At 44.1% G+C, this 21,570-nt stretch overlaps 1 protein-coding gene and 1 pseudogene across 49 annotated transcripts in view; both read right to left on the bottom strand.

Annotated features, from left to right (window-relative positions):
- The window catches only part of PHACTR4 (phosphatase and actin regulator 4), a 146,206-nt gene that overhangs the window by 42,083 nt on the left and 82,553 nt on the right, over positions 1-21,570 (bottom strand). For 9 of the 49 annotated variants that reach the window (XM_065526533.2, XM_015439661.4, XM_015439678.4 and 6 more), the window contains 3 exons: positions 7,798-7,971; positions 6,759-6,839; positions 190-354 (listed from right to left, as the gene is read on the bottom strand). In XM_065526533.2, coding sequence (XP_065382605.1) covers positions 190-354; positions 6,759-6,839; positions 7,798-7,971 — 420 coding nt within the window. Of the gene's footprint in view, positions 1-189; positions 355-6,758; positions 6,840-7,521; positions 7,630-7,797; positions 7,972-9,142; positions 9,171-21,570 lie in introns of all 49 variants that reach the window. The other 40 variants (XM_065526532.2, XM_015439656.4, XM_074014935.1 and 37 more) reach the window with 8 other exon arrangements.
- Positions 16,478-17,491, bottom strand: LOC135966690 (dnaJ homolog subfamily C member 8-like; annotated as a pseudogene).

Consider the following 21,570-nt stretch of genomic DNA (forward strand, 5'->3'; position numbering starts at 1 on the left):
AATTTGGTATTTTGTGAATAAAAGTGGAGCAGGGGAGGAAATTCCCCTTAAAGTTGCTAATTAAGGTATTGCTAAAGGAGAATGTAATTCTCTCTAGATTTTACTTTTCCCTATTCTCTTGCAAACTCCTTATGTAATGGAGAATAACTGGCTCATGGCTCTTAAACTCAAAAATCCAGAGTTTCTTACCTAGTCGTTTCTTTAGGTCCTCTTCTGGAATAGCTTTCCTAAGACTTGCTAATCTTACTGGCTCTTCCTCTACTTGGACTGGACTAGGTGATGTAGCATTCCCTACAGGGGTGGTATGGCCATTCTTTAACATGGCATGGCTTGGCTTTCCTGGATCCTCACCACCTGCAAGGTGAAAGAAGAGTACAAAGTGATGAAGTTGGCATGAACAGATAGAAGAGTTAGTAATTTCTTTTCTTCTTTTTCTCTCTTTTTAAAATTGAGACAGGGTCTCACTATGTTGCCCAGGCTGGTCTTGAACTCCTGGGCTCAAGCAATCTGCCCGCCTTGGCCTCCCAAAATGCTAGGATGAATGGTATGAACCACTGCACCTGGCCAGAGTTGGTGATTTGAGACAGGGTCTCACAGACCAGGCTGGAGTGCAGTGGCATGATTTTGGCTCACTGCAGCCTCTGCCTCCCAGGCTGAAGTGATCTTCCTGCTTCAGCCTCCCAAATGGCTGGGACCACAGGTGTGTGCCTCCACACCCAGCTAATTTTTTTTATTTTTGATGGAGATAGGGTCTCACTATGTTGCCTATGCTGGTATCGAACTCCTGGGCTCAAGTGATCCACCCGCCTCGGCCTCCAAAAGTGCTGGGATTATAGGTGTGGGCCATAGCACCTGGACCAGAGTTGGTAATTTCTTTTTTTTTTTTTGAGACGGAGTCTCGCTCTGCCGCCTAGGCTGGAGTGCAATGGCACAATCTCGGCTCACTGCAAGCTCTGCCTCCTAGGTTCATGCCACTCTCCTGCCTCAGCCCCGAGTAGCTAGGACTACAGGCGCCTGCTACCACACCTGGCTAATTTTTTGTATTTTTTTCTTTTTTTTTTGAGACGGAGTCTCGCTCTGTAGCCCAGGCTGGAGTGCAGTGGCCGGATCTCAGCTCACTGCAAGCTCCGCCTCCCGGATTCACGCCATTCTCCGGCCTCAGCCTCCCAAGTAGCTGGGACTACAGGAGCTGCCACCTCGCCCGGCTATTTTTTGTATTTCTTAGTAGAGACGGGGTTTCACCGTGTTAGCCAGGATGGTCTCGATCTCCTGACCTCGTGATCCGCCTGCCTCGGCCTCCCAAAGTGCTGGGATTACAGGCTTGAGCCACCGCGCCCGGCCAATTTTTTGTATTTTTTAGTGGAGACAGGGTTTCACTGTGTTAGCCAGGATGGTCTCGATCTCCTGACCTTGTGATCCGCCTGCCTCGGCCTCCCAAAGTGCTGGGATTACAGGCGTGAGCCACTGCGCCCAGCCCAGGGTTGGTGATTTCTAAACTTTCTTATCTTCTTTCCCCCATCTTCCTGTTTTTGTTTATTATTGAGATCTAGATTATCTGGATGCTTAAACAGAAATAAGTAATTTCTTTTTCCAATACATGTTTGATAGGCTATCATGTGCCAAGTATGTTGTTATATGAATAAGACCAATAAAACCCAGGCGCAGTGTCTCACCTGTAATCTCAGCACTTTGGGAGGCTGAGGCAGGTGGATCACCTGAGGTCAAGAGTTCGAGATCAGCCTGGCTAACATGATGAAACCTTGTCTCTACTAAAAATACAAAAATTAGCCAGGTATGGTGGCAGGTGCCTGTAATCCCAGCTACTCAGGAGGCTGAGGCAGGAGAATCAATTGAACCCAGGAGGCAGAGGTTGCAGTAAGCCAAGATTGCATCATTGCACTCCAGCCTGGGCAACAGAGCAAAACTTCCAACTCAAAGGAAAAAAAAAAAAAAAAAGACAGATGAATAGGGCAAACTTATTATATATAAGTAACTACAATGTTAAATGTCAAGAGCTCTAATTAGTGAAGTACTGTGGTAGGAATGAAGAATAAATCATTCTCCTGGAGTAAGAACAGAGTTAGGAAGGCATCACAGAAAGTATCTGAGCTGGAGTTGAGATGGTCTTGCTATGTTACCAGGATGGGTCTTGAACTCCTGGGCTCAAGCAATCCTCCTCTCTCAGACTCCCTATTAGATGGGACTATGGCACACACCACCATGCCTTGCTTTTAACTGGATCGTGAAGGAGTAGGAGCCTACCATACTGAATAAAGTCAGTCTGTTTGGAAGAAGCATAGCATGTATAAAGGTGTGAAGTTATTCAACATGTCTGGGGCACTGGCAACTAGTTTGGTCTGGCAGGAGAATAGATTCACATAAGAAATGGTTATGGGGGGCCGGGTGCAGTGGCTCACACCTGTAATCCCAACACTTTGGGAGGCCGAGGCGGGTGGATCACCTGAGGTCAGGAGTTTGAGACCAGCCTCGCCAATACAGTGAAACCCTGTCTCTACTAAAAATACAAAAATTAGTTGGGTGTGGTGGCAGGCACCTGTAATCCCAGCTACTCGGGAGGTGAGGCAATAGACTCCATCTCAAAAAAAAAAAAAAAAAAGAAATGGTTATGGGCTGGGCACAGCGGTGCTCATGCCTATAATCCCAACAATTTGGGAGGCTGAGGTGGGAGGATTGCTTGAGCCCAAGAGTTTGAGATCAGCCTGAGAAACATAGTGAGACCCTGTCTCTAAGAAAAAGTAAAAAAACTAGCTGGGTGTGATGGCACGCACCTAGTCCCAGCTAACTGGGAGGCTAAGGTGGGAGGACTGTCTGAACCCAGGAGGTCAAGGGTGCAGTAAGCTATGATCAGACCTCTGGTCTCTAGCCTGGGTGACAGAGTTATATCTAGCATTATTCTTCATGAAGTTCCAATAAGAGGTGGAGTGTGGGCTCAAAGTAATGAAGATTCTAAGGCAAGTGAAAAGGTACTTCAAAAGCCAAAGTAATCTGACAACTACTTTTTACTTTTAAAACAGGGTGGTGGTAAGATGACAACAACTATACAAAAATAGTAAGTTACTGCCCATGTTTAACAAAAACAAGATTTTCTAGAATTTCGAAGCAATGATTTCAAAGCCAACAAAGACTGCTCTTCGTGAAAACAACATAATCAAAGTTTAAGACGGTGTTAATTAGTTTCTACTCAGTACACACTAGTAAAATACATGTAAAACTGATCAGTTATCTCAAGTTACTTAATCAGGGATGTCTACTTTGCAGTATCATTTCTTTTCTTTTCTTTTTTTTTTTTTTTTGAGACAGAGTCTCGCTGTGTCACCCAGGCTGGAGTGCAGTGGCGCGATCTCGGCTCACTGCAAGCTCCGCCTCCCGGGTTTACGCCATTCTCCTGCCTCAGCCTCCGAGTAGCTGGGACTACAGGCGCCCGCCACCACGCCCGGCTAGTTTTTTTGTATTTTTAGTAGAGACGGGGTTTCACCATGTTAGCCAGGATGGTCTCGATCTCCTGACTTCGTGATCCACCCGCCTCGGCCTCCCAAAGTACTGGGATTACAGGCTTGAGCCACCGTGCCCGGCCTGCAGTATCATTTCTTATATGAAATACAGAGGGTTCTGCAATGTTAATGAAGTGCAGTAGTACTGTGGGGCTTTAACATCATTGAATGTTCTCCCTAAACCCAGAAAATCAATTAAAATCTATTAAGTATTTTATAGTATAGTCAAGTTAGCACTACAATCAAGCCAAAAGCCACCTTTAAAAAAAACAAAAAAAAAACAACAAAAACAGGGTATCACTCTGTCGCCCAGGCTAGAGTGCAGTGGTACAATACATACTTACTGCAGCCTTTCATCTCCTGGGCTCAAGCCTTCCTCCATCTTTTGGGCTCAGGTAGCTAGGACTACAGGCCTACAATACCATACCTGGTTAATTAAAAAATTTTTTTTATAGAGATGAGGACTCACTATGTGGCTCAGGCTGGTCTTGAACTACTGAGTTCAAGGGATCCTCCCACACTGGCCTCCGAAAGTGCTGGGATTACAGCATGAGCCACCATGCCTGGCCAAACAAAGGCCCCCTTTAAGTATGAAGAGGACTTCAAGGTTCAAACACTATCTTTGGTCTAAAATGCAGATCTATAAGCCAGCATGAGGCCCATCCCTGTTTTTAGATACAGAATAAAGCTTAGGTCCGTTATCTGGTTGGCAGAGTGGCATCTTGTCCAATGGCTGCAACTTGTTTATTAATTGGGCCTTTGAACGTGTAGGCTAAAAACAACTTGGATTAGGAGCTAATAGAAAGTGTAGGGCAAAAGATCGTTGGGCGTAGTGGCTCATGCCTGTAATCCCAGAACTTTGGGAGGCCGAGGCAGGTGGATCACTTGAGCTCAGGAGTTTGAGACCAGCCTGGCCAACATGGTGAAACCCCGTCTCAACTAAAAATACAAAAATTAGCTGGGCGTGGTGATGCATGCCTACAATTTCAGCTACTTGGGAGGCTGAGGAAGGAGAATTGCTTGAACCCAGGAGGCAGAGGTTGCCATGAGTATAGGGCAAAAGAGATTGAAGATGAAAAACAAGAAATAAGTAATGTATGTGGTTTATGATAAGTGAGCAAGAAAGGTGAAAAGAAAGGCCATGGAAAGTGGAATGGCTGTATCAAAAAAGCAAGGGCCAGGCCAAGTGTGGTGGCTCACGCCTGTAATCCTAGCACTTGGGGAGGCTGAGGTGGGTGGATCACTTGAGGTCAGGAGTTCAAGACCAGCCTGGCCAACATGGTGAAACCCTGTCTCTACTAAAAATACAAAAATTAGCCAGGTATGGTGGCAGGTGCCTGTAATCCCAGCTCCTCGGGAGGCTGAGGCTGGAAAATTGCTTGAACCCAGGACATGGAGGTTGCAGTGAGCCAAGATCACGCCACTGTACTCCAGCCTGGGAGACAGAGTGAGACTGTCTCAAAAAAGAAAGCAAACCAAGGGCCACAGAGGTGCTACAGTGGAATCATTATAATAGTATGTAACTACCTAAATACTGAGAAGATTTTGTGTCCTAATGTAAAAAACAAATAGAGTTATGTAAAACAAAAGTTACACATGCTCATAACTAATCACATACAAAAAAAAAAAAAAAAAAAAAGGAAAGAAACTATCCCATAGTGCCTGGGCACAGCACCTTACGCCTGTAATCCCAGCACTTTGGGAGGCTAAGGGAGGAGGACTGCTTGTGCTGCCCAGGAGTTTGAGACTGGTCTGGGCAACATAGGGAGACCCTGTCTCAATTAAAAAAAAAAAAAAAAAAAACCCACTCAAGTTCCCACTTCAACTTCAGAGGTAATCAATTGTAATAATATTTCAAATTGCTCTGTCAAGCTTATTTTCTCTGGTTAGTTTTTATACAGTTGAGATAATAAATCTTCAATACATACAATTTAATTTTTTTAATAGGCAATATATTCACATGGTTTAAAGCCCAAAAAGTATACAGTAATACTCCATCTGTTTGGTTCCTTTCCCCTATTCTTCAAAGCATGCGATTTTTTTTTTTTTAGGAGTCTTGCTCTGTTGCCCAGGTTGGAGTGCAGTGGCACCATCTCAGCTCACTGCAACCTCTGCCTCCTGAGTTCGAGTGATTCTCCTGCCTCAGCCTTCCAAGTAGCTGGAACTACAGGTGTCTGCTACTATGCCCTCTTAATTTTTTGTATTTTTAGTAGAGGCGGGGTTTCACCATGTTGGCCAGGCTGGTCTCAAACTCCTGACTTTAAGTGTTCTGCCTGTGTCAGCCTCCCAAAGTGCTGGGATTACAGGCGTGAGCCACCATGCCTGGCCAGTATACAATATGTTTTTAAAACTTGGCTTTCAGATTTTGCCTCATGCCATATAACTCAAATGAAGAGAAATGAGATGCAACCAATGTACTATACTTTTACATTTACAATAACTTGCTTCATAGAGTCACACACTGAAGAAAGTCTTGACATTATTTTTGTTTTGTTTTGTTTTTTTGTTTTGACATTATTAAACAAATAATGAGTATGGACTGGTGCAGTGATGGGCATGGGTACAAATGTGTTCAAAAAAGAAAATGAGCTGGGCGCAGTGGTTCAAGCCTGTAATCCCAGCACTTTGGGAGGCCAAGGTGGGTAGAACACCTGAGACCAGGAGTTCGAGACCAGCCTGGCCAACTTGGTGAAACACCATTTCTACTAAAAATACAAAAATTAGCCAGGCACAGTGGCTCACGCCTGTAATCCCAGAACTTTGGGAGGCCGAGGCGGGTGGATCACCTGAGGTTAGGAGTTCAAGACCAGCCTGACCAACATGGTGAAACCCCATCTCTACTAAAAAGACAGAAGTTAGCTGGGGGTGGTGGCAGGTGCCTGTAATCCCAGCTACTTGGGAGGCTGAGGCACGAGAATTGCTTGAACCCAGGAGGCAGAAGTTGCAGTGAGCCGAGGCTGCACCACTGCACTCCAGCTTGGGCAACAGAGTGAGACTCTGTCTCAAGGGGAAAAAAAAAAAAAGACACACAATACTGCAGCTGGCACAAAGTTGAGGATGTACAAAGAGGAAAGGAATGTTTGCCCCAAGGAAGGAAGGGTGAACTTTTTTGTTGTTTTTTAAAGGCCACCCTCCAACCCAAAAATAGCAATACAAAAGAAAGAAAGAAAATTCAAATACCTAGTCAGACCCAATGAAAGACTAAGTGCACAGATACAGGCATATGCTATTCATTTGTAAACTCACCTTGCTCAGGGTCTTCCAACAAAACCCCTCTTTTAACCAGCTCTTCTCTTGGTTTTCGCATAGATATTTTCCGTTCTAAAACTAACATTAAATTGGAAAATGGCACTCAGAAATGTGATAGTTGAAAGTCAACCTTACACTTAACATTCTAATTCTACAGGTAAAAGAATAAAGTAGTTTAAGTTTATATTCTCAGGAAAGAAAATAACTAGTAGACTAACTTCAAATTTAAAATCTTAAATTTCTTTTATAACCTGTGCTATCAGGAAAGCATCACTTCCAAAAAACTAGCCTTACATAATTGTAACTTAAGAGAAAATTTCATTAGTAAGTTATTTATGGATGAACTTTGTGTGGATGGGCAGAGTAGGAAAAAAAATAAGCATTTTATTTATGTATGTATTAATTCATTTAATCATTTTCTTCACCAAGTTCTGATGGAAAGAAGCATCTTAGATTTGCTACAGTTCAGGAACTCCATTCACCACTCAATAGATACGTATATCCCATCAAAATACAAACCTGGGGATGAGGGTATACAACATTAGGTTTAGTAAATGACCATTTTGATGTTTAATTCTAAAAGATTAAACTCTGGCCAGCCACAGTGGCTCACGCTTGTAATCCCAGCACTTTGGAAGGCTGAGGTGGGAGCATCGCTTGAGCCCAGGAGTTCAAGACCAGCCTGGGAAACATAAGGAGACCCCGTCTCTACAAAATATTTAAAAATTAACTGGGCACAGTAGCTCATGCTTGTACTTACAGCTACTTGGGAGGCTGAGGCAGGAGGATTGCATGAGCCCAGGAGGTTGAATATTCAGTGAGCTGTGACTGCGCCACTGTACTCCAGCCTGGGCAACAGAGGGAGATCCTGTCTCACCAAAAAAAAAAAAAAAAAAAAAAAAAAAGAAAAGAATAAAAGATTAAACACCCTCTTCAAATAGAGGACTACAGAAACTCGGTAAGATAAGGAAAAATTAAATACTTCTAACATAGAGAACTCTAACTCAGAACACACATTTAACCCTTAATATCTCACCTTCTGAAGTCTCTTTAAATTTATCACTACTTTTTTTTTTCCTCCATTTCCAGGGCTTGAAGATCTTGCCAAAGCCTGAGAACTTGCTCTTCCTTTTGGTAGGAGGTGTTGTGTCTCCTGCTTCCACACTGTCCATGACCATGCCTGGCTCTGTAGCGGGCTGATCTGCTTCCTCTGTTACATGGAGAGAAGAGAGGGAAGGAAGCAAATGTATTATTTCAGCATAATCTCTAAAATGCCCCTTCCCCTCTCTTCCTGTGGTAGTTGGAAAGGATCGGAGCAATGATAAACAATCATGCAGACAGAGAGACTCCTGGACATCACATGGACACCAAACATCAAAATCCATTAACAGATAAATTACTAAGGAGGAAAAGGAACCAAACCAAGCTGACATCATTTTTAGGACAAAATCTGGTGCAATGATCAGAGCCAGCTCAAAATCTTTTAAAGGTGCATGTATACAAAATGTGGATGTCTTACCAAATGCATGAGATCTTGCCTTACTGAGGCAGGGAATTCCTACCTCATTAGTAAGTGAGTCATTTTCTCTATTAAACATTGCCCTTTCCCTGACCTTTTCAGGATATAAATAGTTCAGGGAGAGGTAACACATTAATTGTTAATACCTTACTTATATCTGCTCATCAAATTATTTTCTCCCTTCACAAAAAGGACCCTAGGTACTGGAAGGTGCAGAAGCATTAGAAAGTGGGTGCATTAAATTGGAGCGAAATATTTTCAGAAAGTAGAGGTGAGATTCCAATTTGCCTACCATAGTAGTGCTTTAGAGACTATTATAGGCTAGGCACAGTGGCTCATTTCTGTAATCCCAGCACTTTGGGAGGCTGAAGCAGGTAGATCGCTTAAGCTCAGAAGCTTGAGACCAACTAGGGCAATAAGGTGAAACCCTGTCTCTACAACAAATACAAAAACAAAAATTAGCCGGGCATGGTGGTGTGCACCTGTAGTCCCAACTACTCAGGAGGCTGAGGTGGGAGGATGACTTGAGCCCGGGAGGTCAATGCTGCAGTGGGCCGTGATTACGCCACTGTACTCCAGCCTGGGCAATAGAGTGAGAGCCTGTCTCAAAAACAAAAACAAAAATAATAATAATATTAAGGATTTGACACAAAACATAACTGACATGATACATGTGCAGAATTGAAATAAAAGGCCATGAACCCCTCATAATGATGACACATGCAGGGTTTAGTTAGTTTTAATGGCAGAGAAAGGAGAGCCAAGGCAGGGCCAAGAATTTAAAGAAAAAAAAAAATAATAAACCCAGCAGGAAAGCAACAAAAAAAAGCAGGAAGGTACACAATGCAGCTTTGCACTCCACCTACTGTTCCAAGGTTCTCTGGAGAAGTCTAGAGAGGAAGAAAAAAAGAGTCATGTGGAAAAACCATCCCGAAATTAAAGTGGAACCTCTATTTTGTAGAAATACATCAAGGAACAGCATATGATAAGCTAACATGTTGACTGCAAACAATTTCACATCTGAAGCAAATCACACTTTTGGAGGAGGGTAAAAAGATCATAATAATCACTAAAAAATCTTTTTAAAAAAATTTATTATTATTATTTTAGAAACAGGGTCTCACTCTGTTGCCCAGGCAGAAGCACAGTGGTGTAATCATAGCTCACTGCAGCCTAAAATTCCTGATCTCAAATGATCCTCCTGCCTCAGCCTCCTGAGTAGCCAGGACTATAGGCAAGTACCATCATGCCTGGCTAATTAGAAAGTTTTTTTTTTGTACAGAGAGGGTCTCAAATGCCTGGTCTCAAGAAATCCTCCCTGCTTGGCCTCCCAAAGCACTGGGATTAAAGGTGTGTATCACCACACCTGGCCCCTCTTTTAAAACTAGATATTTTCTTTTTTTTTTTTTTTTGAGACGGAGTCTCGTTCTGTCGCCCAGGCTGGAGTGCAGTGGCGCAATCTCGGCTCACTGCAAGCTCCGCCTCCTGGGTTTACGCCATTCTCCTGCCTCAGCCTCCCGAGTAGCTGGGATTACAGGCGACCGCCAACTCACCCGGCTAGTTTTTTGTATTTTTTAGTAGAGACGGGGTTTCACCGTGTTAGCCAGGATGGTCTCGATCTCCTGACCTCGTGATCCACCCGTCTCAGCCTCCCAAAGTGCTGGGATTACAGGCTTGAGCCACCGCGCCCGGCCAAAACTAGATATTTTCAAAAAAGAAAATACACAACCAACAGGATTACATTTTTAAAAGAAACAACTGGCAAATTCAATCTTTTTTTCAGTTGATTGATGGAGGTCTAAGGAAGTTTTTCAGTAAAGGTTAGATTTATACAATCGTAATTACCACAGTAAATGCAATGATGACTACTGATGCATTAGTTTGCTATACCCAGAAGACTTAGGCAAAATAGTCTCCTCATTACTAAAGGGCAAAAGATGGAAATGATAAGAGGACAGTGACTCTTCCTAGTTGCATGTCTTATTCAAGGACATTCTGGATCTCAATTGCTTTAACACTTTACATGAAATACAATAGAATCTGATTCTCTCTCTCTCTCTCTCTCTCTCTAATTATTTTAGAGACAGGGTTTCGTTCTGTTGCCCAGCATGGAGTGCAGTGACACAATCACAGCTCACTGTGGCCTTCAACTCTAGGACTCAAGTAATACTCTGCCTCAGCCTCCTGAGTAGCTGAGATTACAGGCAAATACTTGAAATTATGAGAATGTCTCAGATTACAGACACTGGCTACGACATCTGGCTTCTCCTCTTTTTTAGGTAAAGACAGACCAGCCTGGGGAACATGAAGAAACCCTATCTCTTAAAAAAAAAAAAAAAAAAAAAAAGGCCGGGTGTGGTGGCTCAAGCCTGTAATCCCAGCACTCTGGGAGGCCGAGACAGGCGGATCACGAGGTCAGGAGATCGAGACCATCCTGGCTAACACAGTGAAGCCCCATCTCTACTAAAAACTACAAAAAACTAGCCGGGCGAGGTGGCGGGTGCCTGTAGTCCCAGCTACTCGGGAGGCTGAGGCAGGAGAATGGCGTAAACCTGGGAGGCGGAGCTTGCAGTGAGCTGAGATCCGGCCATGGCACTCCAGCCTGGGCGACAGAGCGAGACTCGTCTCAAAAAAAAAAAAAATTAGTTGGGCATGGTGGTATGTGCCTGGTGCCAGCCACTTGTGAGGCTGAGGTAGGAAGATCGCTTGAGTTCAGGAGGTCCAGGCTGCATTGAGCTGTGATCGTGCCACTGCACTCCAGCCTGGGCAACAGAGCCATACTGATATAGTTTAGATATATGTCCATGCTCAAATCTCAGGTTGAATTGTAATCTTCAGTACTGGAAGTGGGGCCTGGTTGGAGGTGACTGGATCTTGGGGGTGGATTTCTCATGAATGGTTTAGCACCATCCATTTGGTGCTGCCTTAGCAATAGTGATTGAGTTCTCATGAGATCCGGTCGTTTAAAAGTAAGTGGCGTCATCCTCTTTGCTCTCTTGGTCCTGCTCTGGTCATGTGACATGCTTATTCCTGGTTGGTCCTCTGTCATGATTGTAAGTTTCCTGAGACCTCCCCAGAAGCAGGGCAGATTGCAAGCATTATGTTTCCTGTACAGCCTACAGAACCACGAGCCAAATAAAGCTCTTTTCTTTATAAGTTACCCCGTGTCAGGGATTTCTTTATAGCAATGCAAGAATGGCTTAATACAAGGACCTTGTCTCAAAAAAAAGTAGTTGATACATAAGCAGAATATGTATTAAAAAAGAAAAAAAGCCACTGAATACAAAAAACAAAGAGAGCAACATTTTCTTTGCTTGTTATGCAAATGTGCTTGATTTTCATGTTTACAAAACTTTTAGAGGCTGATGTCCTTCTTTCCTCCTACCTCCTGTGTTGGGGTCGAGCCACACCTGGCCCTGACTCAGTTATCTCAAATTCACACATACATATTCATATCCTCATATTCTCCCTCTTTCCTTCCCCTCTTCTTCCTGCTCTCCAGGACAAACAGTACCTTATTTCCAAGACTCTGAAATCTGTCCAAATACTTGGAATCAGCCCAATTGCCTTTTCAAAATACAGAATCTCCAGGAGGTAGGACTTGAGAATCTGTTTGAAAATATACCTCCAGGTCAGCCTAGGGTCCTAAGGTCAGCCGGGTGTGTTAAACCCAATACCAGATTATTATCTGGAAACCTCATGGAGGTTAAAAGAGACAGAGGCAGGCATTCTTTGGCTATAGGCTGCTGCTTTTTTTTTTTTTTGAGACGGAGTCTCGCTCTGTTCCCCTGGCTGGAGTGCAATGGTGCGATCTCGGCTCACTGTAAGCTCAGCCTCCCGGGATCACGCCATTCTCTTGCCTCAGCCTCCTGAGTAGCTGGGACTACAGGTGCCCGCCACCGCGCCCGGCTAATTTTTTTTTTTGTATTTTTAGTACAGACGGGGTTTCACCGTGTTAGCCAGGATGGTCTCGATCTCCTGACCTTGTGATCCGCCTGCCTCGGCCTCCCAAAGTGCTGGGATTACAGGCGTGAGCCACCACGCCCGGCCTAGGCTGCTTCTTTGTTGAAGAAAAATGAACTAGAGGCCGGGCACAGTGGCTCATGCCTGTAATCCCAGCACTTTGGGAGGCCGAGGCCGGCAGACCACCTGAGATCAGGAATTTGAGACCAGCCTGGCCAACATGGTGAAACCTCGTCTCTACTAAAAGTACAAAAATTATCTGGGTGTGGTGGTACATGCCTATAATCCCAGCTACTTGGGAGGCTGAGGCAGGAGAATCGCTTGAACCCAGGAGGTGGAGGTTGCAGTGAGCAGAGCTGGTCTCAAACTGCTGGGTTCAAGTGTCCTTCCGCCTCAGTCTCCCAACGTGGTAGGATAACTGGAGTGTTTAGACCATTTATACTTAATGCTTTTCCTATGTATCTCAAATATGGTCCAAGTTACAAATAAACAACAGAAGTTTACAGTTATTGCTTTCCAAATTTATAATACATTATCTCCAATTATGTGTATTTGGAAAGTGTATTGTGCAATTGTTTGGTATGGTGTTCTAAATATGCCAATTACGTCAAGGTGGTTAATAATATACAAATCATTAAGATCTCTTCTGATTTGTTGTCTGCTTGCTCTATCAGTAACTGAGAGAGGTATGTTAACATCTCTAATTATGAAAGTGATTTCTCTTAGTTCTATTAATTTTTGCTTTATATACTTTAAGCTGTTATGAGGTATATACAAATTTAGAGTTATTATATCTTCCTTTTGAATGGACTCTTTTATCTTTGTAGGTTCAATTAATCCTCTGGCCTCAGTCTCCAGAGTAGCTGGGATTAAGTGCGTGTGCCACCACAACGGGTTAACTAAAAAATAATAATAATTTTTAGTAGAGACAAGGTCTTGCTATATTGCCCAGGCTGGTCTCAAACCCCTGAGCTCAAGGGATCCTCCCACCTTGGCCTTTCAAAGTGCTGGGATTACAGGCATGAGCAGCTGCACCCAGCTTGACAATTATCTAATTAGAGTTGTTTTTTTTTGAAACAAGATCTTGCTGTGTCACCAAGGCTGGAATGCAATGGTGTGATCTCAGCTCCTGCAGCCTCAACTTCCCAGGTTCAAGTAATTGTCTCACCTCAGCCTATTCAGTAGCTAGGACTATAGGCATGCATCACCATGCCCTGCTGATTTTTAAATTTTTTGTAGAGATGGGGTCTCATTATGTTGCCCAGGCTGGTCTCAAACTCCTGGGTTCAAGTGGTCCTTCTGCCTCCGTCTCCCAACATGGTGGGACAATTAGAGTGTTTAGGCCATTTATATTTAATGCTTTTACTGGCATAGTTGAATTTTAAGTCTATTATTTTGCTATTCATTTTCTATTTGGCTCATTTATTCAGTGCATCCTTGACTTACTACAAACTTGTTAATTTAGTACTTTTAACGCTTTTCAACAATGCAAGGATCTTTTTTTTTTTTTTTTTTTTTTTTTTAGATGGAGTCTTGCTCTCAGTGGCACGATCCTGGCTTACTGTAACCTCTGCCTCCCAGGTTCCAGCGATTCTCCTGCCTCAGCCTCTCGAGTAGCTGGGACTACAGGTGCGGGCCACCATGCACCATGCTTAGCACATTTTTGTATTTTCAGTAGAGATGGGGCTTCACTATGCAGGCCACGCTGGTCTTGAACTCCTGGCCTCAAGTGGTCCTCCTGCTTCAGTTTCCCAAAGTGCTGGGATTACAGGCATGAGCCACTGTCCCTGACCTATTTATTTATTTATTGAGACAGAGTCTCGCTCTGTGTTATTTATTTATTTATTGAGACAGGGTCTCATTCTGTCATCCAGGCTGGAGTGCAGTGGTGTGATCTCGGCTCACTGCAACCTCTGACTCCTGGGTTCAAGTCATTCTCCTGCCTCAGCCTCCTGAGTAGCTGGGATTACAGGTACGCAACACCACACCCGGCTACTTTTTTTTATTTTTAGTGGAGTCGAGGTTTCACCATGTTGGCCAGGCTGGTCTCAAACTCCTGCCCACCTCAGCCTCTCAAAGTGTTGGGATTACAGTTGTAAGCACTGTGCCTGGCCAGGCTGGGATTTAAATCTACATCTCTCTGACTTCAAAGTCTGTGATTCTTTCTACCATAATGCCTGCAGAATAAAGGTTCAGCTGAAATTTTACAAGTCTTTGCAACATCTGGTTTCCTTCACTCACAATGGTTTTCAGAATATAATTTACAAAGCTGGCATGATCTGATTTAATTCTCACCATCTAGATGGTTGGTATTCATCTCTATATAGTTTATTTTAACAATTTGATAGTCATCTCAAACATTGTTCAATGTTAAAATCTTAAAATGGTAGAAATTCTAAAATTAGGTTTCTTTTAAAATTTTGTTTTGAGACAGGGTCTGACTCTGTCATCCAGGCTGGAGTGCAGTGGTGCGATCATGGCTCACTATAGCTTCGACCTCCTGGGCTCAAGCCATTCCCCCACCTCATCCTCCCAAGTAGCTGGGACCACAGGTGCATACTACCACATGCAGCTAATTTTTAAATTTTTTGTGGAGGTGGGTTATCAGTATTTTACCCACAATTGTCTCTCAAACTCCTAGGCTCAAGTGATCCTCCCGCCTCGGCCTCCCAAAGTGCTGGGATTACAGGCGTGAGCCACTGCGCCTGACCTCTTTTTTTTTTTCCCCAGACAGGCTCTCTTGGCCGTCCGGCCTAGAGGAGGGCAGTGGCACAATCACTGCTCACTGTAGCCTTGATGTCCTAGGCTCAAGTCATCCTTCTGCTTCAGCTTCCCAAGTAGCTGGGACTAATGCCATGCACCACGTGTGGCTAATTTTTATTTTTTGCAGAGATGGAGTCTCACTTTGTTGCCCAGACTGGTGTCAAAGTTCTGGACTCATGTGATCCTTCTGCCCAAAGTACTGGAATTACAGGTGTGAGCCACCATGCCCAGCCCCAAACATTTTCTGATTTTACATTTAAAATAAAATTAACTCTTGAACAACATGGGAGTTAGCGGCACCAATCTCTTTGGAGTAGAAAACCCACATTTAACTTTTACTGCCCCAGAACTTAACCACTAATAATCTACTTTAGGCTAGAAGCCTTATTGATAGCAAAAATGGTCATTTAACACATACTTGGTATGTTATAGGTATATACTATATTTTTGGGGGGGTTATAAAAACTTATTATAAAGAATGTTACCACTAACAAATGCAGACAGGCTAGGACACCATGGTACTGGGTGGAGGACAGCTAGCTCTTTGGAAAGTGAAAGGTTTGGGTGGCGTGGGCCTCATGCCACGCTGATTGGTCAGTGGATGCCCCTGTGCCAAACACATGCCGAACACCACAGGGCATCAGGACATCAGATGCCTGCTCTGTGTGCCCACAAGTGTTCCTTGTTTCATCTGGGCCTTCGAAGGGAGCACACCCAGAAGCAAGCAACTGAAGCCAAGGGGCTTCCTAAGGTGCACCAGGCTTGTCTCTGAAGTCACAGCAACACCATTTTAAGCAGTATGTTTAATGGATGATTTCCACAAACTATCTATGAAATTTCTAACCATCACAATTCAGTGAAGTACAAAACACTGAGTTACAGGCTGTGGGAAGAGAAGGCAGCACCAATGGTGGCACCTTCCAATCCTGGTTGTTCTAGGGGCAGGGAGAGGGGAAGGTCTTTTCTTTAACCAAGCCCTTCATTTCGATGTACAAAAGAATTGCTCTGATCAATATTAAATTGTATTGACAACAAAATGAGGCCAGGCACGGTGGCTCACTCCTGGAATCCCAGCACTTTGGGAGGCCGAGGCGGGTGGATCACAATGTCAGAAGATCATCCTGGCTAACATGGTGAAACTCCGTCTCTACTAAAAATACAAAAAATCAGCCGGGCGTGGTGGCGGGCGCCTGTAGTCCCAGCTACTCAGGAGGCTGAGGCAGGAGAATAGCATGAACCCAGGAGGTGGAGCTTGCAGTGAGCCGCGATAGCGCCACTGTACTCCAGCCTGGGTGACAGAGCGAGACTCCATCTCAAAAATAAAAAAACCACAAACAACCACACACACACCAAAATGGACCAAAAAGCAAATTCTACTCTATGTTGGGGTGGAAGTGGGAGGAAAGACTGAGTCCTTCAAAGCAGGAAGGGAGATAGCAGGGGGAAGGTTCTGTGCCTGTGACCTGGGTGGTCACTCACGCTGCTTCATTTTTACTTTCAGTGGTCTCAGGAAGGTCTGATTTTTCTTCTCTTTCTTCCTCTTTGTATTGGCTTGGAAGTTTCGCCGGCTGTCCACACGACCATCTCCACTTTCCTCAAAGTTTTTCTGCCACTCTCTTTCTTGTTTGGCTTCTTCTTGAGCTTCAATCTCTTCTTCCCCTTGTCATTTCCTTTCATGCATCTCTTTGGCTTCTCTTTCCTTTCAATTTCTTTTTTTTTTTTTTTTTTTTTTTTTTTCACTCTTTCAGTGTGTTCCACGTATTCTTTTTTATTTTTAGTTTTTTGAGACAGAGTTTTGCCCTTGTTGCCCAGGCTGGAGTGCAATGGCGTGATCTCGGCTCATGAAACCTCTGCCTCCCGAATTCAAGTGATTCTCCTGCCTCAGCCTCCCAAGTAGCCAAGTAGCTGGGATTACAGGTGCCTGCCACCACACCTGGATAATTTTTGTATTTTTAGTAGAGACGGGGTTTCACCATGTTGGCCAGGCTGGTCTCGAACTCCTGACCTCAGGTGATCTGCCCACCTCGGCCTCCCAAAGTGCTGAGATTACAGGCGTGTGCCACTGTGCCCGGTTGTGTTCCACGTATTCCTTTTCTGCCTAAATTACATCCAGGGCCCTCTTCTTTTGGTCCTGATCCAGTAGCAACTTGTAAGCTTTGTCCATAGCTTCAAAAGGCTTTTGTGCTCTGTCAGCATCATGATTTTTGTCAGGACATACCAATGTGGATAACTGCCGAAACCTCTTTTTTTTAATTTCTTCATCTGTAACTTCTGAAGAACCTCAAATGGGTTCAAACTAAAGTAAGAGGAACCAGGACAGGTCCGTCTTTCAATCTGATTTTTGGATGTTGGAACTAAGTCTCTCTTCTCTATTTGTGTCACCTCACTGTAGAAGGTCAGAAATATGTCCTCTGTGCTGCCTCCGCTGCCCAAAGTCCTGCTCTCTCCTGATGCCGCCATTTCCCGGGCCCAGCCACCACCTATGTACTATATACTTAAAAAAATGGCAGGCAACTGCAGCTATAGACCTCAATCTATGGTACACATCAAGCAATTCAACTTTTCCTTTTTTTTTTCTTTTTCTCATTTTCAACTTTTTCTTATAATGTCATGACTCTTCTCTGCTTTTTAAGAGCAATTCCAGTATCCCTAGTGGCACGTGGTAGAGGTCCCATGGTGTTATTCAAGATTTATGATATGCCCTAAGCTATGAAAAACTGCTCACTAGGCCGGGCGCGGTGGCTTAAGCCTGTAATCCCAGCACTTTGGGAGGTCGAGACGGGTGGATCACAAGGTCAGGAGATCGAGACCATCCTGGCTAACATGGTGAAACCCCGTCTCTACTAAAAAATAACAAAAAACTAGCCGGGCGATGTGGCGGACGCCTGTAGTCCCAGCTACTCGGGAGGCTGAGGCAGGAGAATGGCGTGAACCCGGGAGGTGGAGCTTGCAGTGAGCTGAGATCCGGCCACTGCACTCCAGCCTGGGCGACAGAGCAAGACTCCGTCTCAAAAAAAAAAAAAAAAGAAAAAAAAAAAGAAAAACTGCTCACTAGAAGATTAGCATCATACAGCATTTTAAGTGGATACTGGCAATACTTGAGCTCACTTCAATAGTAATAGGAGGTAACTATGAAATTACAGCAGTACAGTATATGCTATAGTTAATTTAATTCATTTTTATTTTTATTTATTTATTTTTCTGAGACAAAGTTTCGCTCTTGTTACCCAGGCTGGAGTGCAATGGCATGATCTCAGCTCACTGCAACTTCTGCCTCCTGGGTTCAAGCAATTCTCTTGCTCAGCCTCCCAAGTAGCTGGGATTACAGGTGTGCACCACCACACCTAGCTAATTTTTGTATTTTTAGTAGAGACGGGGTTTTGCCATGTTGGCTAGGCTGGTCTTGAACTCCTGATCTCAGGTGATCTACCTGCCTTGGTCTCCCAAAGTGCTGGGATTACAGGTGTGAGCCACTGTGCCTGGCTTTATTTTTATTTTTATTATTTATTTGTATTTTTTATTTTTGGAGATGGAATCTCACTGTCTCCCAGGTTGGAGTGCAGTGGTGCGATCTCAGCTCACTGCAACCTCCGCCTTCCAGGTTCAAGTGATTCTCCTGCCTTAGCCTCCTAAGTAGCTGGGACTACAGGCATGCACCACCATGCCCAGCTAATTTTAGTAGAGATGAGGTTTCGACATGTTGACCAGGCTGGTCTTGAACTCCTGATCTCAAGTGATCCACCCACCTTGGCCTCCCAGAGTGCTGGGATTACAGGCATGAGCCACCATGCCCAGCCTCTTTTTAAAAATTGTTGAGGCCGGGCGCGGTGGCTCAAGCCTGTAATCCCAGCACTTTGGGAGGCCGAGACGGGTGGATCACAAGGTCAGGAGATTGAGACCATCCTGGCTAACAAGGTGAAACCCCATCTCAACTAAAAAATACAAAAAAAAAAAATAACTAGCCAGGCGAGGTGGCGGGCGCCTGTAGTCCCAGCTACTCGGGAGGCTGAGGCAGGAGAATGGCGTAAACCCGGGAGGCGGAGCTTGCAGTGAGCTGAGATCCGGCCACTGCATCCCAGCCTGGGCGACAGAGCGAGACTCCCTCTCAAAAAAAAAAAATAAAATAAAAAAAATAAAATAAATAAAAAAAAAAAATTGTTGAGACAGCATCTCACTCTTGCCCAGGCTAGAGTGCAGTGGCAGGATGAGAGCTCACTGCAGCCTCCAACTCCTGGGGACATCAAGCGATTCTCCCACCTCAGCTGTCTGAGTAGCTGAGACAACAGGCATGCGCCACTACGGCTGGCTAACTTTTAAATTTTTTCTAGAGATAGGGTCTCACTATGTTGCCCGGGTTGACCTTGAACTCCTGGCCTCAAGTAATCCTCTTGCCTCAGATTCCCAAAGTGCTGGAATTACAGGCAAAAGCCACCACATCTGGCCTGTCTGTGAGTTTTTTTCAAATCGTTGTAAATCTCCAAACAATTTGTCAGTACATTTATTGAAAAACATCCACACATAAGAACTTACACAGTTGAAACCTGTGAACTGTAATCTGGATTCTAAGAGTTCTTAAGTATATTCTCCTAGTTTGCCACGAGTAAAATATTGTGCTAAAGGAGCTAGAAACCAAATTTAATGAAGATCTAAATATGCCAGGTAAAAGTGTTTTAGCTGCAAAATGAAGAGTTTTGAAGAATGCATAAATTTGCCAGGCATGGTGGCTCATGCTTTTAATCCTAGCACTCTGGGAGGTCAAGGTCGTGGGGATCACTTGAGCCCAGGAGTTTGAGATCAGCCTGAGCAACATAGGGAGACCCTGTCTCTACAAAAAAAAAAAAAAAAAAAAATTAGCCAGGTGTTGTGCTTGCCTATAGTCTTAGCCACTTGGGAGGCTGGGGCAGGAGGATCCTTTGATCTCAGGAGGTTGAGTCTATAGTGAGCTGTGATCGTGCCACTGCACTCCAGCCTGGGCAACAAGTGAGACCCTGTCTCAAAAAAAAAAAAAAATTAATGCATAAGTCCTTCATAGCAGTGGCTGACTAGATCTAATTAAGCCATTTATCTCTAAAACTGCTACAATAACACCGGACAGGGCACAGTGATATGTACCTGTTGTCCCAGTTACTCAGGAGGCTGAGGCAGGAGGATTGCTTGAGTCTAGGAGTTGAGGCTGTATTGTGTTATGTATAATTGCACCTGTGAATAGCCACTGCACTCCAGCCTGGGCAACACAGCAATACCCTTTATCTAAAAATAAATAAATAAAAAACAAAAACAAAAAAAACCCCTGCTACAATAGTCCAAGCTTCAAGCTTCTCAGTATGAATTTCTGTTTAACAAGAAGATTCAATTGCAATGTTTAGAAACTGTAACAGAAACAAAGAGAAACTGACAGATGAATACATTACAGAACAAAGAGCAGGCCGGGCGCAGTGGCTCACGCCTGTAATCCTAGCACATTGGAAGGCCAGGTGGGTGGACTGCTTAAACCCAGGAGGTCAAGACCAGCCTGGGCAACATACTGAGACGTCATCTCTACAAAAATGCAAAAATTAGGTTGGGTGTGGTGGCTTGTGCCTATAATCCCAGCACTTTGGGAGGCTGAGGTGGGTGGATCACTTCAGGTCAGGAGTTTGAGACCAGAATGGCCAACATGAAACCCTGTTTCGACTAAAACAAAACACAAAAAACAAAAAAACAAAATTAGCTGAGTGTGGTGGCACGTGCCTGTAGTTCCAGCTACTCAGGAGGCTGAGGCACGAGAATCTCTTGAACCCGGGAGGCAGAGGTTGCAGTGAGCTGAGACCACTCCACTGCACTCCAGCATGGGCCACAGAGCAAGACTCCCTCTCAAAAACAAAACAAAACAAAACAAAAACCACACAGACACAACAATTGGCTGGGCGTGGTGGCATACACCTGCAGTCCCAGCTACTTGGTAGACTAAGGTGAGGGAACTCCTTAATTAAGCTCAGGTGGTTGAGGCTGCAGTGAGCTGTGATCGTGCCACTGTACTACAACCTGGGTGACAGAGGGAGACCCTGCCTCAAAAAACAAACAAACAAAAAAACAAAAACTATACTCAGGTATCCAGAAATCATCACTATTTTTTAAAAAATGATATAAGTACACCCAAATTTGTTCTATACTAATAAAGGACTAAGAAAAATGAGCCTGAAACTGTTCATATGCCAATTTTGCATATAAATCTTTGTTCTCAGCATCTCTGATTTTATAAAATGCTCCCTCTAATTTCCAATTTGACAGAGAAAATATAGGCAGGCAGTCACATTTGGATATCCTGTTGTTTCTGTTTAAACTAGTTACGGCATTTTAAATGGCCTATGGCCCCATTCTGTTTTCTATGAGTGAAAAAAAAAAAAATTTCCCTTTGTTTGCCAGATATCAGGGTGTAGGATGCTGGGTATAGTTTTATAATTGTGTGTTCCAAAGAAAACACCTTTTCTTTGAGTCATGTAGCTACAGGCCATTAGGAAAGCACGTCACAGAGTTGACAGTCTTGGTGTTTTCTGGAGGGGGCGGAGGCTGGGAGTGGAAGAT

This window comes from Macaca fascicularis, chromosome 1 (genome assembly GCF_037993035.2).
Source record: "Macaca fascicularis isolate 582-1 chromosome 1, T2T-MFA8v1.1".
In the NCBI taxonomy this organism is placed as follows: Eukaryota; Metazoa; Chordata; class Mammalia; order Primates; family Cercopithecidae; genus Macaca; species Macaca fascicularis.